Source organism: Macrotis lagotis, chromosome 1 (genome assembly GCF_037893015.1).
Source record: "Macrotis lagotis isolate mMagLag1 chromosome 1, bilby.v1.9.chrom.fasta, whole genome shotgun sequence".
NCBI lineage: Eukaryota > Metazoa > Chordata > Mammalia > Peramelemorphia > Peramelidae > Macrotis > Macrotis lagotis.
The window spans coordinates 168,709,436-168,732,095 of record NC_133658.1 but is presented as its reverse complement, the minus strand read 5'-3'; the positions used below and the strand labels follow the sequence as shown (position 1 = coordinate 168,732,095).

The following is a 22,660-nucleotide window of genomic DNA, read 5'->3' as shown; positions in this document are numbered from 1 at the left end:
GGGCAAGCCACTTAACCCCATTTGCCTTGCAAAAACCTAAAATCTATCAGTGCTAGATGTTATTAGAATAACTATTAGTATGAGAATTCTGAGTAACCCATAAACCCTTCTTCTCTTTCCTTTTTAATCCCAAATTTTCCAATATCTTCATTATTCTCCCTTATGCACATCTTTATATTGAAGCCCTTCAGAATTAATGTATTACATTGCTTATTAGGGAGGAAGTTGGCAAATTCTTTATAGAATTTCTTTACTACTTCATCTTCTGTAATAGTCAAATTTCCAACTGAAGAAAAGGTTTTTAATGCTACTCTTGTATTTCCAAGCACTTGGTGCTGGGTTTTTTTTCCATCTGAGACTACAAGGCAAGGGGGTCTACTACTCATATAAAAGGTGGCTGAAATTTTCTGAGTATATGGCAAGAAGAAGTTAACCCTCAGGAGTTGAAGGATGCTTCCATTGCCCATCTCTATAAAGGTTATTCCTCTATAGTACATAAAGTGTAACTGTGTCTCCTTGTCTATCATGAGCATGGCAAAATAAGGTGATTTAGTGTTCCATAAAAGAATGCTTCTTGTTGTCCTCTGGCTAGTTAGGATCAGCTTTTCTAGCTTCTTTATTTGTCTTTATATGGAAAACCCATGAACCATCTTTCCTTTTCGGATGTAATATGCTCTTATTTTCTTGTTTGATTTATAATTGGAATATATATTACTAATGTATCAGATCATTGTTCAAAGATCTCATATATAGAATATCAGGAATGAAACTAGTGATTCTTAACCCCAACTACCTCTTTCCCTCTGTTCCACTACGGTCACTAAGGAATCAGAAGAGGTCTACTTGGTCTAAATGACTATATCTGTTTTGTTTTTGTGGGTTTTTTTTTTGTTTTTGCAAGGCAATGGAGTTAAGTGACTTGTCCAAGGTCACACAGCTAGGTAATTATTAAGTAACTGAGGTCAGGTCCTCCTGACTCCAGAGCCAGTGCTTTATCCACTACTCCACCTAGCTGCCCCTGACTATATTTAGCCGAATCACAAAATTCCATTCTGATAACACGTCTTGGAATGGAGTTGACCCCAAGTTTTCAAATTTATGCTGATGGTGCCATGAGCAAGCCACAGCATAGTCTACCATATTATGGAAAGACTTCAAGGTGTAAACTGTGGCTTTCCAAAGAACAGCCTTATCCTAGAGAGGCTCATCACCAATAGACTGGTCATTAGCTGATGAATTCTTTGACTATAAAAATCCATGAACAAAGAAAAATATAAAATGGCCTTCAGTGAATCAATAAATTAATAAACCAGGCAGCATTTATTAAGAACTGCTATGTTTCAAAAACTGTGTTGAATCCTAAGGATACAAAGACAAAAATAAAATAACCCCTTCCTTCAAAGAGTCTGGGGGGAAAATGAAATATGTACACAAATATGTACACAAATATTTACTATTTCAGTGCAAAGTAGTTGTATGAGAAGAGCCCTCATAGTAGGGGGGCCTCAGAAAAGGCTTCATGTGAAAAATGGTCCTTGAGCTGAGCTTTGAAGAAACAAAGTGAGCCCAAAGGGTAATGTATAACAAGGTTGGAAAGGAGATTGGGGCCGGTTAAAAACAGGACTTTAAAGGCCAAAAGAGCCTAGGCACCACTTTTATCCAAAAACCAGGATAGTCTTACGTGAGTGATGAGAAATGGTAGGCAAGGGCAACATTGGTTTAGACTATGAACACTAAAGACCATATTATAGAAATCATTAAGAAGTGATTTTTTTCAGACCTTCTGTTTCTCTTCTTATATCGAGAAAGGATTTATTTAACAGTAATTGCTTCTTCTGATATATCAAAATATTCTTGACTCTTATCTCCTTGCATTTATATATGATGTATAGTCCATTAGACTGTTCGCTCCTTGAGGGCAGGAACTGTCTTTTGCTTCTCTTTGTATCCCCAGGGATTAGTACTAGTGTCTGATATACCATATGCTCTTAACAAATATTTATTGATTGAATAAAGGTACTTCACAAATCATTTTTCTTGTTTCTTCCTAAATTTTGTACAGTAAAGGAAAAATGAGAGTTGACAAATTCTTGTGAGTTAGATAACAAATATGGCCTTCCTTTTCCTGTGAGTCTGTAATTCAGTTAATATAAGAATGACTAATTGTTAAATTCAATCAATTTCTGTGATTTATGTGTTATAGGGTGGAAGACCATGATGATCTCATGCCAATTTTTATGCGTCATGACACTTCTCTGAGAGAAATCTATGGTGATTACTTCCTGGCTGAACTGATCGAGGCCCAAGATGAAGAGAATTACTCTGTTGTATGCGAGGTTCGTAATTAATTTGTAGGGATTTACTCTGCCTCAAATGAAATACATGATTCTACTGTTCTATAATATTTTTACCAATCTTACCTTAAACCCAGCCTTTTGATTTTCTTGACAACTGTTTTCTTTATTTTGTCTCATTCTCTGCTGCCACCTTAAAGATGTCAGTTTAGATTCCATCCTCATGCTCCCCACTACTTAATGATCCTTTGTTCCATTTTTTGGGAAACTGTTTTGGACACACCCCTGAGTTAGTTCACTATTGTGGCAAAAGGAAGCCATTCATAGGTCATTAAATAGTTAACACAATATAGATTTACTTAACCATAGCAGGAAAAGTATATTCAGCAAGGATAGGCATTGAGGATACCTTCTGATTGTTTAGTTGAGTGAAGCTTGCTGAATTTCCCATCATGATCCAATGGCTATGCATCAATGTGTTCTGGAGCTTTTAATGGCAATTTTGTACTCAGAAGATGAGTATGTAATACTAACAATATGAACCTTTAAGTTCCCCAAGCCAACCAAGCCTAAATTGCATGGGAGAATGGGTTATAAAAGAAGAAAAGAGCAAGCATTTATGTCGTATTATCTCATTTAATTCTCATAATGACTCTAGAACTATTATCATTCTCATTTTGCAATTGAGGAAACTGAGACAAATAGTGATTAAGGGACATGATCAGAATCACACAACTAGTCAGTGTCTGAGATGGAATTTGAACTCAGGTCTTCCTGACCCCAGGCCCAGCACTCTATCCACTGGGCCATCTAGATACATCTACAATCTTGCTTTTACCACATAAGCTAACTGAGATTCACAGTACACATAGCCTCTTAATTTTCTCACATCAGGCAGGGAGAAGGAAAGTTCCAAATTATGATCGTATATGTGATAGAGGAACTGGTGAGAGAGGTTGTAGGTCTTTGGAATTGGGCTATCTGATTGAGATCATAAATCCTCAGTTATGCCAAGCAAACTCTACTAGGTTTAGACAATTAGGTTTAGACAATTAGACAATTAATTCCTCTCCAAAGGAAGCACAGCACTTTAAACAGGGTAGAATGCTATCTTGTTCATGGTGCTATCTTGTTCTTGTCTATTAAAATATTGGCAGTTAATTTCAGAATGTACCAAAATATAGTAGTTTAACAAGTTACCTCTTTCCAAATCATTTTAAAGTTGAATATAGTTATAGTCAATTATTTTGAGGTCTAATGAGTAGCTTGTGACAAGCAGAAATTTTCTAAGTAACAACAAAAACTAGATAAATATCTTAAAACCCTAGGGTTGCTGGTGAATTTCTAGTGAGAGTTCATCTATTGCCAAAAAAAAAAAAATTCTTGCTTTTAGAGTCTTTATGGAAAGTGTAGAAATTATTTTAAATCAATTAAACATTTCTCCAAGAGGTTTGTTATTGACTTTACATTGTTATTGGTACCCATTAAAGAATATGTCTGGCAGTATCAATAAGGAAAGCAATCAAATTGTTAGCTAAAATTCTGCTCTTATCTCACATGATAAAGGACATTATTTTTAAAGGTTTGCTCTTTTGTCTTATTTCCTTTAAAATCAATCTAGAATGATGCTTGTTTTGACTGTGAGAGATTAATATTTTGAATAATTTTGGCACTTATTTTTTTGTATTTATTGAACTCCTTTTTGCCTAGCACTGTATAATAATATTTAGTGATAATATCTTGATTCATGCTGAGAATACCAGAAATTTTTGTTGAAATTTTGCTGCAATCAAACCTTTGATTCTCATTTGTAAAAGAGACCATCTATATGTTATCTTTACAAACATTAGAAATAGAAATTTAGCTGTTTTAATTATGGGATGTTTTGTGATTCAGATTTGTTAATATTTGTTGCATAATTTTGAAAGAAGGTCTGTTTTAAACTAATTTTGCATAATTTTAAAGGTCTATTTTAAACCATTTTCTTGATCTTAGATTTGTAAATGTCCTTAAATCTATGATATTTAAATATTAATTTTAAAACTAATGTCATATCATATAATTATGGAATGGTACAAAAAGTCATGAGCATCAGTTTCAAAGTGTGAAAACTGTCTCCGTACTCTAAAATATGTTAAACTATATTTTTTCCAATTTATTTGTATTTTCTATATTGAAGGAATTTTTCCATACTAAAACTCAGTGCTTTTCTACTGGTGAATCCCTTCCTATCACACTCTTAATTCACCACCTCTAGTTCTTTTTAGATTAATAATAGGAAGTGAGAACTGGGTCCAGAAATATTTAGAGAGTCCAGAAATGTTTAGACAAAACAGTACCCCTTGAAAATACTTTCTTGAGATAGAAATATGGCCAAAACATAATTTTACACAGTGAGAAGAAAACTGACTTGAAGAAGAATAAAAGATTCATATTGATCCCAGTAAGGATTTTTTTTTCAAGCTATATCCAGCTAATTTAAAATCAGGTGATGTTATAGAAGTCGTGTTTTGTTTTTGGAAGGAGATATAGTTAGCTAATTTAGTTAATTAATGTTTGTGAAGAGTGATACAGGGACCACTCTACCCAAATTTTTAACTGCCACATCTTATATTTTGCAGTTTACATAGCCTGACACTTGCAGTTTTCTAAAAAGCCAAAGGAAGGGAACTCCTTCAGGTCTCTCAGTCCTAAGCTGAGGGTCTTTAAAGAGATCATTTAGTGTGTAGAAATGCTTCATTTCTGAAGGAAAATGGATGGTAGACAGTACTAGGAATGCATCTATATCTGAGTCAGCCTTGTCTTTCTGGGTCTGCAGCTCTTTTCAGGTTCAAGAGTAATACCATAACAGATGACCTGCCCATCTGTCTTTCTGAACCTTCCCCCCATCCTAACTGCATTTCCTTAAGTTAACAGTTTTAGGTAAACACCAGATGACAATAGATGACAGAGCAAAATTGAAGCTAGCAAAGTATACCAAGTCCCTGTCACTCAAAACCTGCCCCATGGCAGTTGGGGAACCCTGCTGTGTAAATTCCCTTTATGCCATCCTCATACCAAGGGGACATACTCGTCTAGCTTAAAGGATTCTGAATTGATATAGGGCTCCCCACCTGTCAATGGCTTCCTATGACAGACTTTGAGTGATTGGCTTGCTATAATTTGCTTGACACAACTTTATTCCATCATCCATTGTCATCTGGTGTTTACCCAAAACTGTTATCTTAAGGAGGAGCAGTTAGCAGCAGAGGAAGGTTCAGAGAGACAGATGGGCAGAGCATCTGTTTTGGCATTGATTAGGGGGAGGGATTGAATGGTCAGAGGGTGCCCTACTGATCTGGGGGATAGAGAGGTCTTGCCAGATGGGGGATGCCCAGTGGGTTGGAGGTTGTTCAGCTAGTCAGGAAGTGTCTGACCAGTTGGACCCAAGCTGGTGGTGGATAAAGGAAGGACAGATTTCCCAAAATACTGTTATCCATTTAGATCTATTGATATTAAAGGTTGCTAGGGTATAACCAAAACTAATATCTATATGTTCAAATTATGTTCTTGAGTGAAAGATCACACTCACAAATAGAAATCATGTCTGCTTGTTATAGTAATGAAAAAAAGTTTGACCTAAAATACAATATAGTTGCAGACAAAAGGGTAAAGTGAACCTTGAAAGACCTTTCATAAAGATACTTTTCCTTAAATATCCCAGAATCATAAAAATTTTAAGCAGTAATAACACTCCCCAAGTTGTAATAAAATATTACTGCTTTGACTTAATTCTTTAAATTCACATTTGAGTAGTGTTCCATTCAGAAAGGATATTCAATAGGAATAAATAGCTTTTTATAAATAATTGTAAAGTATAAAGTTAGTTCCATTTTGTTATCATTATGATAGTATATGAAGTTATGATGGTGATATAACAGGTTGTAGAATTGAAAATGTTATATCTTTATTCCTAATAGCAAAACATTTTTTCTCATTTTCATTAGAATGTGAGATCCATGCCATTTGAAATCAAATTCTAAACACAATAAGCCATTAGTGTAATAGCACATTCCTAACAGCGATCTTATAAATAATACATTCTTATCATACACTTTGCAGCTCACTAGGAAGCCAGCAAAAGGTATTTCAGGCCATCATAGTTTAGCCTCACCAGTGTTGTTGTAGATTGGAAAGACACCTCCATGTGAACCAAGATAGATGCCAATTTTCCCTGCCGAGAATGAAGCTGGCAACCTCTTTCTGCACATATGGTAGATGGATTGGTTAATCAGCCTCTGCTGAGCCTTGGGCCTAAAATTACATAGAAGCCAGACAACTGCAGCGACTCTGCTTTTGTTCATGAGCGCAAACAAGACAAACAATCACTTGTTATTTGGAAAAAAATTAAAATGTTTATTTTGGATTTTTATTAAAGTGTCGATGGCTTTATAAAACAGCTGTGTAAATCCAGCCTTTTATAGCAAGTATCATTTTGGGGGTAGAACAGTAAAGAAAGCATACATATGTAGAGAAAGAGGATGTATGAAAAAACTTCAGCATATTTCAGCATCAGGGCAAAACATGTATTCTCTGACATTTGATATTTTGTTAAGAAAATATTGAGGGTAATGCCTAATGATTTCTTTCTTGTGCTTTAAAAATTTAATATTAATTCAGTGTGAGTCATTGCTTCATTAGTGTTAAAAAAAAGTCAGCATTTTTATGATAGTTCAATTGTAGAAAAATGTGTTGCTTGAAAATTTGGCTTGCCTCTAAACATTATTGACTATAATTTCCTTAGAAATGCAGCAGTATTATATAGAAATGAGATATAGTCTATTTGAAGTGCAAGGACTCATTTTAGAAATGAACTATTCTAAAATTAATACTACTAGTAATTTCTGACAGTCACCCAGTTTTTGCTTAACAATTTAATAATCATAATAATGATTTTTCAGTTACATAGATGTGAAACCACTTTATAGTATGATCTTATTTCTTTTATTGTTAATATCCTTTATCTAATAATAACTTAATCTAATAACAACATGTTAATAGATATTATAGGATGGGAACAGGACTTGTGATTTAGCTGATATAGGCAACTTTAAGGGAGAAAACTCTATTGATCCAGGTTGGTACCTTTTCTGTAGCTTATAGTTGTCTATGGCACTGAGAGTTTTTAAATGGCATGCCCATCATCATATAGACTTTATATGTACGAGGGAGGACTTGAACCTAGGTCTTCTTGGCTTCATAGCCAGTTTTTATTTGTCATGTCATAGGTTGATAAATAAAAGAATTACATCATAGCTCTTTTTTAATATAGCACTATAGTTATAATTTATTGTGGATTTATTATATTCTATTAATGATAGCAGTTAAAATCCTTAAAGCATGATGTTAACAAATTTGGGAATAGTTCTCAAAGATTTTTTTGTGTTCTTAAAAATTTTATTTGGATAAAATATATTTTTAAACTTGAGTTTGAAGGCTGGTTTTACCATTTCTAGTGAAATGCCAGGACAAGTGAAATAGTTTAAAAGAACATCCATATTATCGCATTAATTTTACTAAATCATTAAGGTGATTTACTCTATATCGCTAATCAAAAAAAAAAGAAAAGAAAAATCGAAGACTTCCTGTTATTATTTCCTGTGCAGATATTATGTTTCACAAAATCAGTAATCATTAGTTTCTCACTTAAACTCCATTAAACTCCATTTATCTCCCTAAGCTTTGTAATGAATAGAATGGAAACAAGGTGATGTTAGAGAAGGGCAAGCACAGGAGAAGATGATACTATGAGCCAGAATGGCAAAAGCAACAGGGAGAGGTGATGGGACTAGCCGTGTTAAGCCTTAGTGCTATCTTGTCCACTCTCTGAAAACATCTTTTAAATATCCACTGATCTGAATTGTTTGAGAATCATTGTACTACAGCATTTCAAGTGCCCCATGGTTGCATGCCAAATGGCCATGTGCTTTTGTCACAAATCAGCGATTAAAGTGCTAAGGCAAGAAGGCACCTGTTTGCTATGGAAAATTTCAAACCCATACCCTGAATTATAAGGAGTTTTGGAGAACTTCTTGAGTCATCCCAAATATCTAAGTTTGGAGTAGGATGATTTCCATTATGTCCCAGCTAAAATCCTGCCTTCTACAAGTCCCTCTTAATTCTTGAGCTTTCCTCTGTTGATTATTTTCTACTTATTTTGTAGATATGTTTGAAGGCAGTTGTTTGCACGTTGTCTTTCCTCAAGTGCAAGGACTCTCCAAATTTTCCTTTCTTTGTATTCCCCCTGACCTGGCAATAGTAGGCCCTTAAAAAATGTTTATTTACTGAGTTTTAAATTCCTAGAATTTCAGTTTCTCTCAACATCAGAAATACTATATATTTCTTGAATTCACAGAAGTCTAAACCATGCTTAAAATCATAATTATTCCACAAATAATACTGAATGTATATTAGAGTTTATTTATCAAATTGATTTAAAATTAAAAGATACACCATTAAAACTCCAGAGGGGCTATTCAAACTTACTGTAAAAAGGATTGAAATCTCAACCTCCCAATTCCTAATAGCTCCTTCTTTTAAGCTCTCCTTATCAAGAGAACAAATATATCTAATGACTGTCTGCAGAGAAAGCTATGAAGTATCTCTACTTCTTTTTTTGTTCATCATTACTATATTAAAATCATAGCCTGTTGTATCATATGATGGATGATGATTTGGTTGGAATCATTAATGCCTGGGATAGATCACATACCCCTGAAATAATTAAATTGGATCATAGACATATTAAAAGAATTAAAACAGTGCTCTAAAGCAGTTTACAAAGCAACATAGGAAGAGTTAAAGTAACAACCTGGAAAATCTGGAAATCATAAACTGCTATACAAGGTTTAAAAATAATTAAGGAATTGACAAATAACAGAAGCAGTGAAATCAAAAATCAATGAACAATAAAACTAATAAATAAATCAACTGAACTGAACTAAAAAAAAGAACCAACTAAATGATATGAAGGACAAAATAACATATTTAAAAGACAAAAAAAAACTATAATTAGAGTAATTAGGATCCCAGAAGGTACTGAAGAATGATAAAAGCAAGACACAGTATTTAAAGACAATTATAAATTATGTTCCACTTAAATCAGGCAATTCTTTATAAATTAAAAGAATACATGGAACATCAGCAAAAAGAAATCCTGAATTTGACTCACCTAGGCACATTATCACAAAACCACAGAATTATATCAATAAAGGAAAACAAAACTTTAATTTTTGAGAACATCTCCACCCTCTTGCTGCTATATTCTACTCTTCAAACTAGACCATGGAGAGCATGCCTGGGAAAGGCTAACCCCATCAACTCTAAACTACCTTTGAACGATGCTTCTTTTACCCATGCCATTTTCTCCTGCATCAGTACCCCACCACCACCACTTTTGCTTCCCTACTTCTTTTTCTGAGAACTCAATTAAAATTAACATTTTATTTCTGTAAAGGACATGTTATGTGAATATGCTTTTGTTTTCATTACTTTCTCTGTGATTTCCCAGACCAAAACACTGGACAATATGTGTCATCTTATGTAAGTTTCTTGAAGGTAGAGAGATTGACTTGATACTGTATTTGCTATAGTGGGCACTTAAAAATTAATTTTTTATAAATAGTATTTTTTTAGAAAGAATTGTCAAATTAAAAGTAAATAAAATGCCAGTTAAAGAAATTACAGTTAGAGTAATGTCAAATTAAACAAAATAATAAAGGAAAACCACCAGAACTGGACAAAGATATGCAAAAATCATTAAAATAAAGACTTAGACTTCAACATCCTATACTCTGGAACCATGGGCATATTGTATTGGAAAAAATAAAACAAAAATCTATAGAGATACTTAGAAACACTCAAAGAAGAAGTGCAAGCAATAAATGACTAACAAAAATAATATATTTTAAGCCTATTAATACCTTTAGTTAAGAATTTTTTAATAATGCAAGGGAAAGTTTAAAAAGAGCAAGATTATAAAGGTAAAAGCAAAAATAAATATAATATAGAATGAACAAGTGAATTGATAAATAAAACTAGGACCTTTTTAAAAGAAACTTTTGGGAAATTACAAGGATCCTTTTTGATACAAACATCTGTCTTTTTAATACCATTATTCTGCCATTGGTGTTGTGCCATATTACACAATGGTCTCCAAAGAATAGAAAGAATGAATATTCCTCAAAAGACAATGATAGAGTACACCATAAGCATAAACAGACTACAGCATATGATAAGTAATGAACTACAAAGAACTGGAATGAGGAATATCATCAAAGAAATGTATGTCCAAAAAAAGATGGAGATTAAATTAATAATTAAATGGATATATGGATATTGATTTGTTAAATCAAAAGTCCTATACTAGTTTGTCAAATGAATATAGATGCAAAGATATTTAATACAATATTAGCCTAGGAGAAGCCAACGATGCTTTAAGAAAATTATTCCTTATGACCAAATTGTATTTATCCTGGACAGATATGTATAGTTAAATTCCAGAAAAAAACTATATAATAAAACTCAAAAAGTTAAAAAATACTTAAATGGAGGATTGACAGATTGAATTTATATCATGTGATGAAATTAATATGGATGGTAGCTACAATAGTGCAGTTCACAACTTGTTCCTGCCTGTCCAACATGCTGCAGATTTTTTTTTACATTCTCCTACCAGCTAAGAGTATATGAATAGAAGACACATTTTGTCCATATATCATTTCATACCATTGCCACATGATCAACTGTCTTCTCTTCCTATTAGTTATGTCTATTTTCATTTATTATGTCAGTAGATCCAGAAAAAAGCAGATAAAATTCAACATGTATTCACATTGAAACACACACACACACACACTAAAAGGAAGAGTTATAGAGTGATTTTTTTCCCTCTAAGCCATAAAAAAATCTTCAGCCAACCAATGTAATATTCAATGGAGAAACATTAGAAGCATTTCCATTAAAAACTAAACAAGTTAAATAGCAAGGCTGTTCACTCTGCTTTTATTTGACATGGCATTATAAATCCTAGCAATTAAAATAAACCAGGCAAACTGTATTAGAAGAATTAACACTGGAAATGAAAAGATCAACTTATCATTATTTGCAGATGACTTGAGAATGTATTTATACAATCTAACTGCTTCAACCAAAAAAAATTCATAGAGACAGCAAATAAAATCATCCTCATTCTTATTTATTAGCAATAAAAATCAGGAAAACAGCAGAAAAGTTACTCCTTTTATAACAGAAACTACCAAAATTTTTAGAATAGTTTACTTATAGAGATACAAAAGACCTATTCACATGGATGTATATATATACACACAATCTATGTAAGTTTTAAATACTTTAACATACAAGTATGTGTAGTATGTGTTTCCATACATTAAATATAGTAAAATTCAGTGTTCATGGATGGATTGAATTGATATAATATTTGTGTGTGTGTGTGTGTGTGTGTGTGTGTGTGTGTGTGTGTGACAGTGCTCCTCAAACTTTCATGTCATACCAATCTGAATATTATGTGAATTCTTTTATCAAACTAGTAAAAATTATAATAGAGAAAAGCTAATGGAAGTGGTCTTGTGCTCTATCGGCAGCTCAAAGCCAGCTTTCCTCAGACTTTACAGCACTAGGACATGTAGTCTGCAGCTCCTAGCAGGCTTTTACTCGGAAAGGGCTATGACCAAGCTGTCTACCTGAGGCCCAAGGAGCAGATTTCTGCAATCTGAAATTTGAATCTGTACAGCCCTGGAGGGAGGGAAGGGGAAATGTGGGGTGGGATTGGGTTTTGCTTTAAGCCTTTGTGGCTGTCCTCCTCTGCTAGTGTGGCCTTTCTGCTGGTATTATGGGAATTTGGAGAAGAATGCTGAGTGAACTCAGGTCAGTGAATGTCAATTCCTGATTTTTTTTCCCTTTTTAACCTTTTATATTCTGGGTAGAATTTCTACCCATGGATTTCTTATGGAAGTCCTATGCCACTGGAAATGGCTGAAGTTGCTTTATCTTTGGCCCATAATTTCTGTTTTGGAGAGATTTGAGAGGTCATGGGGAATCATAGAAAATGTCTAGTTGCTATCTTGCTGCTCATATGACCTTGTCATTTTGTTTCCTTGTCAAACATAAACTAAGGGAAGAGGGGACATCCTAAGTTAGACCCAGGTCCAAATATTTTTAATGAACTCTTCTTCCATCCATAAATCTAAAAGGTAATATTGCTCCCCTGTTCTTTTAATTTATGATCCAGGGCTATTTTGGAACCAAGTCAAACTAGGTTGTTAGAGCCAATAGTTAAATTTTCAGTGTAAGCAGTTACACTTCAGAAGTCAGCAAATACTACAAATCAGGACTTGACTTATTGTTTTGTTGATGGTCTAGTCTTAAAGTAATGGAAAGATGCTAATAACTAAGATTAAATTTAAAAGTGTGCTGTGTATACATTCTTTCCCTCCTTCCGCACCCCACCCCACAAGAGAGCCAGTTGTTAAATATTTACCAGCAGAACCCTGTTTGTTACTCTTTATTTCTAAACATAAAGTTTTTGCCCAATTAACTGAGATTTGGGGACTTTAAGGAACAACTAGATCAATTTGTTTCTGTATATTGTGTACCTATTCTGTTCCATTGATTGACCTCTCTATTTTTTAAATAGACCCAATTCATTTTGATGTAGTATAGTTTGATTATGGTACAGTTTGAGTTCTGTTACTACTAACACCCTCCACCTCTCACTTTTTTTCCATTATTTTCCTTGAGGTTCTAGATCTTTTGTGCCTCTAAAGGAATTTCATTATATTTTTTTAGCTCTACGAAGTAATCTTTTGATTTAGTTAGGTATATTTTTCCTGTCTTAAACCACAGACTTTTCCTTTTATCAGCACCCTTGTGCTCAAGGAAGGTGGTACTTAGAAGTTGTGTGGTAATTGGGATTTATTGCAGGTGAAGAGATTTGGGGGATTTATGAAATTCCAGTTTTAAAGATTTTTGCCATAAAGTTGAATAACTTAGAGATCTATTCCTTTACAAGTTCCCAAAAATGTAATGTTTAAGGTATTGTGATTGTCCTTTTATAAGAAAAACACTCTCAGAAGAGGAATATTTTGTAAAAGTATGTAGTGGAGCCTTTGTAATCCATTACAATAATGTGATGGTATTGCTTTTAACAATAATGAAACAAACAGAAAAATTTAAAGTTACTGTGATAGGATAGGATTTTTCTGTTTTGATCTAAATTTGATACCATACCATTAGCATAAGTGTTTTAATATTCTTGAAGAATCTCATTTTCTTTTTGAGAATAGGAGTATATTTGGGATAGAGGTAAATAAACTTGTAAAATAAAAATGTAAAAACCTATTAAGTTTAATGCTAAAAACATTTTTCTTGCTTTGTTTTATTTTAAGGGAATAATATTTCAACATGAAACTGTTTAATGAAGGTTAATAATTCATATGTCATCTTATTTGGATTCTAATGTGTCTTAGTATGTTATAGCTGTAATCTGGGAACACCTGTATATATGTATAACTATTTGAAAGTCATCTAAAAATGTTCTATTTTAAAGGATTCTGGAAGCAATGGTGTTATTGGATGTGGATAATAAGTGAACATGTTAATAGAGAAATTTGTTCCTGTAGAACATTTCTGTATGTAAACTAGAATTATTGTAGTCATACATCTCAAATCTTTTGTTTTGAGGTAAAGGCATCCAATGTAACATGAAAAAAATAATTTGAGATTTTTCTGTAATATTTTTTTGCTTTTTTTTAGGCTTTTTGCAGTACAATGGGGTTAAGTGAATTGCCCAAGGTCACTGAGGCCTGATTTGAATTGGGTCAACCCAACTCCAGGGGCAGTGTTCTATCCATTATGCCACTTAACTGCTCATTCTCTTGCTATTATTTCTTTTTTTTTTTTTGCAAGGCATATGGTGTTAAGTGGCTTGCCCAAGGCCACACACCTAGGTAATTATTAAGTGTCTGAGACCAGATTTGAACCCAGGTACTCCTGACTCCAAGGCCAGTGCTTTATCCACTACGCCACCTAGCCGCCCCTCTTGCTATTATTTCTAATGTGAGCTCATAATTGATATTTAATCTTTGTACATGGAATTCATTTAAAGGTTTGATTATTTAGAATTTTGCTATTTACTTATGGTACTGTTGAATTGGCATTCTGTATCCAACTCCAGGTATGCTCAGCAAAGGAAGTGCTAACTAAATCAAAAATAATAGTTTACCAAGACCTTAAGATTTATTAAAATATAATTTTTCTTTGTACTAGAAATAATCCCACATAGATTGCAAATTTGTAAGTGCTATTCAAATTATCTTCCACTTTAACTTATATAAGGATATTCCTAGATGAAACAGGTTTGACAATTTGAATTACATAATTACTCCCCATTCTCTGCCAGGATTTTGCCAGAATTTAACCACATTGATACTCTTGCAACAGGATTAAACTTTCTATTCTCTCCCCCCTGTAGAACCCTTAAAGTGACCCTCAAGAATCCATTTCAGAGATGAGGCAATCAAGGAACTAAAAGTTGAGTGACTTCATCTCAATAGAGTAATGGACCAATGAATTAGAATAGGTACAAAAGAAATAGTAGTAAATGGCTATAATAATAGACTGACAAGACCAAAGACTTTAATTTCTGGGATAAGAACTTGCTATTTTAAAAAACTACTGGAAAAACTGGAAATTAGTTGGCAAAAAATTGGCATAGACCCGCATCTCACACCCTATACCAAAGCAAGGTCAAAATGAGTACCAGATGTAGACATAAAGAGCAATATCACAGACCAACTGATGCTTTTTGATGTTTGTCCTTCATTCTTGAAAAAGGCCATAACAACAGGGAGGTGATGCTATGACAAGCACATGAATTGAATTTGCATAGGGCTTGGGGGGGGCTGTGCTAAGTCACCAGCCTCAGTTTCTCCTCCAGAGCCATCTGGTACAGTGACCAGATAGGAAAGCAGGATGACTGGAGATGGCCTGGACAAGAGGCAATCAGGTTTCAATGACCTGCCCAAGATCACACAGCTAGTGTCAAGTTTTTGAGGACACATTCAAATACCCCTGTCCTATTTACTTCAAGGCAAGTGCTCTATTTTTTTTTTGTTTGTTTTTTGTTTTTTGCAAGGCAAATGGGGATTAAGTGGCTTGCCCAAGACCACACAGCTAGGTAATTATTAAGTGTCTAAGACTGATTTGAACCCAGGTACTCCTGACTCCAAGGCTGGTGTTTTATCCACTACACCACCTAGCCGCCCCCAAGTGCTCTATTTTCTATATCACCTACTTTACCAATTAAAGTATTTCTTGTTCTCTTAAAAAAAGTAAGCTTTTGAAGTGTTTGATTAGTATGGCACTGAATAAATCAATTTAGGTAGCAATGTCATTGTTATGTTTTATTATTATTTTATTATATTAGCATGACCTGCCCATGAGCTTTTTCTAGTTAGAGCTATTTTTTTATTTCTATAGAGTTTTTAAATAGGTTCCTCCCCCCCTTTTTTGATCTATAAATGACCCAATCTGATTTTGGTCCCTTGTTCTTCTCTCTTTCTTATCTCACTTCTGATCACTTTTGCTCTTTTTTTTACTTTTAATCTACCTAAGTTCCATACTCAATTAACTTTTAGAGAAGGATATTCTGAGCAGATTTAGTAAGAGCAGTTGAATAGCCATTCCATCCCAAACTGGAAGCATACTTTCTCTTTGCACACACAGATTCCTTGGAGGGAGTGAGAGGTGGTCTGGGAATAGGCCGATACAAACATGGTTGTGAGGCATACTTGTAGACGTGGCCAATAGGTGCCTCTTGGAAACTCTTTTCTCTGCATATAGATTCCTTTAGAAGTTTCCCCTAAGGGGTGGACTGCAGGTATCAGTGCTATTTTCGAGGCTGTAGCTGTAACTTCTCTCTGTCACAAGAGGTCATGATTCCTGAAGCCTCTATCATCCTTGAATGACTGCATTTCCATATTAGACTGCAGACATTTCTTGTCATCTTCTATCTCTTTGGCATCTAGTTCTACCACCTCCACTTCTAGTTCTACCACCTCCACCTCTACCACTTACCACCTCCAATGGATTTTGCTACTACTTCCAGTTACCTGTGGAACTTCTGTATCTTCTGAAATTGCCCTGAAATATCTGAAGATCTGATATCCCCCCATCTCAAAATACTTATTCCCCTAAAAATCTGGAAAGAATCAACACAAAAGAAACAGAGGCACCATGACAGTTGGGTGGGTGGGGGAATGCTGCCAGCTGCCCCTCCTTCCACTCAGTAGCTCAAAGCATTTTTGTCTCTCTTGACAGCAGGAAGGAAAAGAGTGAGAGATGGGTGGGTCATTGATTTTGTATGCACAATCAATTCTGACTCAGCATTTCCTGAACCATGGGTTCTTCAAGCTCTGCAACTAATTAGGATATTTTTTGTCATCACACATCACAAACTCTAAGACACACATGGCTAGAAAAAACCTTTCATTCTATATGTTGAAATGGAACCAAGCAGAGAATATCCACATATGCTCTCCAAAACTCACCAAGAAGGGCATATCTGATCTTCAGACATGTATACAAAATTAAAACTAGGAGAAGGATCAGTTATTTAACAAATCTATATGGGAAATTGGTTAGCTATCTGACAGGAAAGAAGATTAGATTCATATTTTATCAAATACCACAGTGAATTTAAACTTTATGAAAGCCTCTTTATTAGACACAATTTATAAAAATTTAGAAAAGAAGTAAAATATTTCTCAGTTATAGATACAAGTTTTCAATTCAAAAATATGAAATTATTAAAGATAAATTAGATAGTAGATTAATTAGAAATTAGTTAAATTAGAAATTTAGATATCAAATAAGTTAATAGAGATAAATTTCTTTGTACAACAAAATTAGCAAGATGATAATAGACTGGGAAAATATTTACAACAAATTGGGCAACTAGGTGGCACAGTGGATAGAGTGCCTAGAATCAGTAAGACCTGAGTTTAAACCTGCTCTCAAATTACTAGTTGTGTGTCTTTGGGCAAGTCATTTATCCTTGTTTGCCTCAGTTTACTAATTTGTAAAATGAACTGGTGAAGTAAAGTGTAAATTATTGTAGTATTTTTGCCTTGAAAACCCCATAAGGGGGTTATAAAGAATTATACGCAACTAAAAAAAACATAAGCAGCTCTTTTTATAGTGGAAAAATAATTGGAAATTGAGGGAATGCTTATTAATTGGGGAATGACTGAACAAATTGTGGGATATGAATGTGATGGAGAACTATAAGAAATCATGAGGAGTCTGACATAAGAAAGTTCTGTAAAAATTTGCATGAACTGATCCTAAGTAAGTAGAACTAGAAGAATATTGAACACATTAACAGCAACTTTGTATGATAATCAATATGATGAACCTAGCTCTTCTCAACAGTTCAGTGATTAAGGACAATTCTAAAAGATTTGTGATAGAAAATGTCATCCACATCCAAAGGAAAAAATTCTGAATGCAGACCAAAGCATAATAGTTTCACTTTTTAAAACTTGTTTTATGTTTTTTTCTCATGATTTTTCTCCCCTTTAGAGTCTTTCTTATCACAACTTATACAGAAATATGTTAACATGATTGTATATGTATAATATATTGGATTAATTGCTGTCATGGGGAAGGGGGGAAAGTAGGGAAGGAGATAGAAAAATGTGAAACTCAAAAAAGATGAATGTTGAAAACTATCTTTACATGTAATTGGAAAAAATAAAATAACATTAAAAAAAGGTACAATGCTGAATTATAGTCCAGGATGGATAATCAAAAAGAGATTATTTTAAAATAAATTTTATTTTTTTGTTATTCTGAACTTGATGAATATAAAAATCATGAATTTTCCATATAAAAGAGGATTATATATGAAAGTCTGAATCTTTGTTTTATACAGATTGCTTTTTCAAACAGTAGTCATTATAACAGCTAATATACATGTAATGCTTTAAGGTTTGCAAAACAATTTATACTTATCTTATTCAGTCCTCAAAACAGCCATGTGATGTTACTAGTGTTATAACTCCCATTTCATAGAGGAGTCACTTGCTATGGTCACACCTACAGTTGATGTTTGAGGTATGATTCAAATTCAGGTATTTCTGACTTTAGGTCCTGTCCTTTATCCATTATTCTACCTAGCTGCCTCTAAATTTAACATGTTAGCTTCATGGATCTCTTGTTTGCCCATGTCTTCCTCTGAACTTTCTTCTATTCTCTTCTGTGTACATTTTATATGTATCAGTGTCCTTTTTTTTTCTTTTGGAATTGTATGTCCAATTCTAAAACCTTTAACATTTCTAAGAAGCTTGCTTTGTCATTGATCCTTCTGAGTTGTGGTTGGTTATTGCATTGATCAGAGACCTTTAGTCTTTCATTGTTTTTCTTTACTGAATTGTATTGTATAACTAGTTCTCCTGGTTCTGCTCACTCCAGTCTGCATCAGTGAATATAAATCTTCCTAAGTTTCTATGAATTTGCCCCTTTCATTATTGCTTAGAGCACAATATTCAATTAGAATTCTGTTATCATATAATATTTTGGTACCAATGAGTCCTTTTCCTCTTTTAAAAATCTCTTTGGGTGCATATGCTTAGTAATTGTATAAGTGGGTCAAAGGAAATGCACAGTTTTTTTTAACTTTATGGATATAATTCCAAATTGTTTTCAAAAACAAAAAAATTTCAGCTTTATTAACAGTGCATCAGTAATCTTGTTCTTTCACAAGCCCTTCAGTAGTTGTCTTTTTCTTTTTTGTTATCTTTGACAACCTGAGGAATCTGTTAATTAGTGTTAATGATTTACAGCTTCTTTTTCTTGTTTGTTGAGAGCTTGGATTTTTTTCCCTTGATAATCTCTTGTTTATAACATTTAGCCATTTATCTACCAGGGAAGTTTTCTTATTAAATATTTGAATCAGTTCTTTATATATCTTGGATATTCGAATTTTTCCCCAATTTAATTGCTTCATTCTGATTTTAAGTGCATTCATTTTATATAATCAAAATAGTATATTTTGTCTTCATTATCCTTTCTTTTATTAAGAACACTTCCCTTATGTATAGTTTCAAAGATATTTCCTTCCTATTCCTTTGTAATGTGACTTTTTAAATCTGGTCCATGTATATATTCAAAACTTATTTTGATTTGACTGGTTTAAACCAACCAGATTTCTGTTAGGTTTTTTTTCCCCAGTTTTCCTGGCAGTTAATTTAATGAATTAATGAATGAGTCCTTATCCTGGTAATTAAAATTTTAATGTTAATTGATCACATGCTACTATGTTCAATTACTTTGATATATTATTTATCTAATCTGTTCCACTGATCAACTTTTCTCTTTTTTTCTCAGTACAAAATATGTTTAATTATTATTGATTATATAGTTTTAAAACTTGCATTGTTAGTATTAGATCTGCTACTATTTTACAAATTAAAAAAAATTCCTCTTGGGATCCTCCACTCTTTTTTCTTCAAGATGGATTTTTGTTCCTGTTTTTCTGGAAGCAGATAGTTTTCAAAAGGAAAAAAATTTAGTTCTATTTAATTTACTTGGCTTAGTTTTTTTATAGTCTCTGAAAAATGCTCTATTTCACTAATTTTCAAGATATCTATATCTATATCTATCTATCTATCTATATGTGTATATATATATATATAATATAATTATAGAATTTCTTGTATTGCCAGAGATAATTTAAAAAGTTGAAATTCACTGTTTTTGTTCATATGCAGAAGTAGATTCACTCATTTATTGCTAATAAAACTTCAATCTTAAAGAATCTTTTTGAATTGCAGCTTGGTACTGTCTAATAAAAGTTTTTAATGATTATATCTTTTAATCATGCCCTTGAAAATATACCTGCAAAATGTTATCAAAACACACAAACAAAAGACACTATCTGTTCGAAGATAGCATCAGATGTACTAGCAAAAAAATTGGAATTGTTCTTTATCCTTTGCTCTCTAAGAGGATTGTGATATCAGGGAGATGATGCCATGACATGCAAATGAATTGGATTTGAGTGAGGGAGGACTGTGCAAGTTATCAGTGTCACTTTCAGAGCCTTCTGAGCCTAGTGACCAGATAGATCAGGATAATTGGAGATGACCCTGGAAGAAAGAAATGAGGCAATGAATGCCTCTTTTACCTAGTCAAAAAAAAAAATCAATCTGGGAGCATAAGACTCTCAGGATTTCTGGCCAAACAGAAACAAATGCTATTTACTTCCACTCTGAGCCAGTCAGGAACCACACAATGACCAAGTGGGGCTTGGTATTATCGTCCAATCAATGAGAACTAGAGCAATTTGAGTTTAAGATAGCAGGTAAACCCCAAAATATATAGAGATTTAAGTGTTTGAAATTTCCATTATTTTGGGCAAAGCGCCTGCTGGTTATTAAGGTATGATACCCTATGTGGATAAAGGAAAGAGAGGAGTAATGAAAGAAAGGAAAACAAAAGAAAACAAGGGTGGGAGAGAGAGAGAGAGAGAGAGAGAGAGAGAGAGAGAGATTAGAGGAAGGAAAGAAAGGAACAGTGTTATCTAACTGTCCAGTTGGGTTCTCATGGTAGTGGTTCAAATATGAGGACTAAAGATTTTTATGATGTTATGTATAGGAAAAAAGAACCAGAGAGTGGACCTCATCTATGATCATATAAGAGGAAAAATGAATGAGAATGAATGCATAAAGAATCTTGATGAGGTTTGAAGGTTTGAAAATTAGTCGTTGAATTTTCTATGCAATGTTAATTGTTTAATAATGCATTCATTTATTTTAAGAAAAGATCTCAATTGAAGATGAATTCACTACTTCTTGAAATAGTTCATTATTCTTTTAGATTATTTTCATTGCTAGCATTTATTATATCTAGCCTAAATTTGCCTCTTGATGACATTAAGAGTCTTAATTTGAGAAATAGCATGATTTCTTTGAGATCTCTGTCAATTGGAACATATCATTTTAAGTCTCTTTCTTTTTCATGTTTATGTTTAATATTCTGGCTTTGAGATTTGAAAGGTAGTTATATAATTTGACTCTTTCAGGATAAAGGTACTGCTGTGGGGTTCATGAGTGTGTGTTCGCAAGTGAACATGGAACTACTCCATCAGTGCTTTGACTTGGGACCGTTCAATGGACTTTGCAAACGACATCCTGATGATATTTTGGAACCAGGGAGGACGCCCAGTATTCAGCAAAGTAAAAGTACAGTTGAATGTGATGTGAATGCCTTTGTGTATGTGTGTACTCATATATATGTCTGTCTACATATATAAGTATATATGCTAATATTGATATAATATTTAAAATTTGTAGTGTATATATATATATATATATATATATACTAGTATTTATATAATATTTAAAGGTTTTCAAAGTTCTTTACAAACATTTCTTTTTATCCTCACAATAATCCTGGGAAGTGATTGCTATTATATCCCCATTTTATAGGTGAGGAAACTGAGGCAGACAGAGGCTAAGCAAGCACTCAGGTCACATAATTAGGAAGTATCTGAGGCTGGATTTGAACTCAGGTTTTCCTGACTCCAGCTCCAATACACTATCCTCTGTGCCAACTAGCTACTGAAATAAATAAAAGGAAAAATATTTTTCTTTGTGGTTTTTAAATGACGGAACTAGAGCTTCCTGGATCTTTTCCCCTCCTGCCTCTTTTAAAGTACAACTCATTTGGTTAATGAGTTTCATTTTAAATGGGATATTTCAAAATAAAAATAGAAATTCTCATCCAAATTTTGTGTATCTGTGCCTATGTAAATGTCAGATCTCAATGTTTTATATTTCATATCTGATTCATAATCAGAATCAGATGGTTCAGACATAAATTGGTATGATTTTTATTGATATTAATGTTTTTAATTCTTATAAGAAATTAGCCTAAAATTATTAACTTTAAAAAATAAAGGAATCAAGAAATTGTTACTTCAGTGTACTTTTGGTTCAAACAGTTCTTAGGTATTTTTGTTTGTTTACAATGTAATTGTCATTAATTTATCTCATTTTATTTTTATTAGTACCTAATTTATATTTTAGCTGATAACACATTCTATTCTCAAAATTACTTAAAATAAATTTTTGAAATATCCTATATGTCTGACTCTCCAGAACAAATTAACTTTTCTCTTTCAAGTAGTAATAGTTTGTGAGTTTGTTGTATTATTTTGTAACCACCAGGTGGTGCTGGCACGCATGGCAGGCCAAACTGTCAATCACTCCTGAAATTTGGGTTGGGGATGGGGAGGGGGGTTGGTC

General features: G+C 33.3%; 1 protein-coding gene across 3 annotated transcripts in view; it reads left to right on the top strand.

Annotated features, from left to right (window-relative positions):
* CFAP61 (cilia and flagella associated protein 61) overlaps positions 1-22,660 on the top strand; it is a 351,604-nt gene that overhangs the window by 28,153 nt on the left and 300,791 nt on the right. For 2 of the 3 annotated variants that reach the window (XM_074209349.1, XM_074209347.1), the window contains exons 7-8: positions 2,204-2,336; positions 21,436-21,595. In XM_074209349.1, the coding sequence (XP_074065450.1) occupies positions 2,204-2,336; positions 21,436-21,595 (293 nt within the window). The remainder of the gene's footprint in view (positions 1-2,203; positions 2,337-21,435; positions 21,596-22,660) is intronic. The other variant, XM_074209348.1, reaches the window with a different exon arrangement.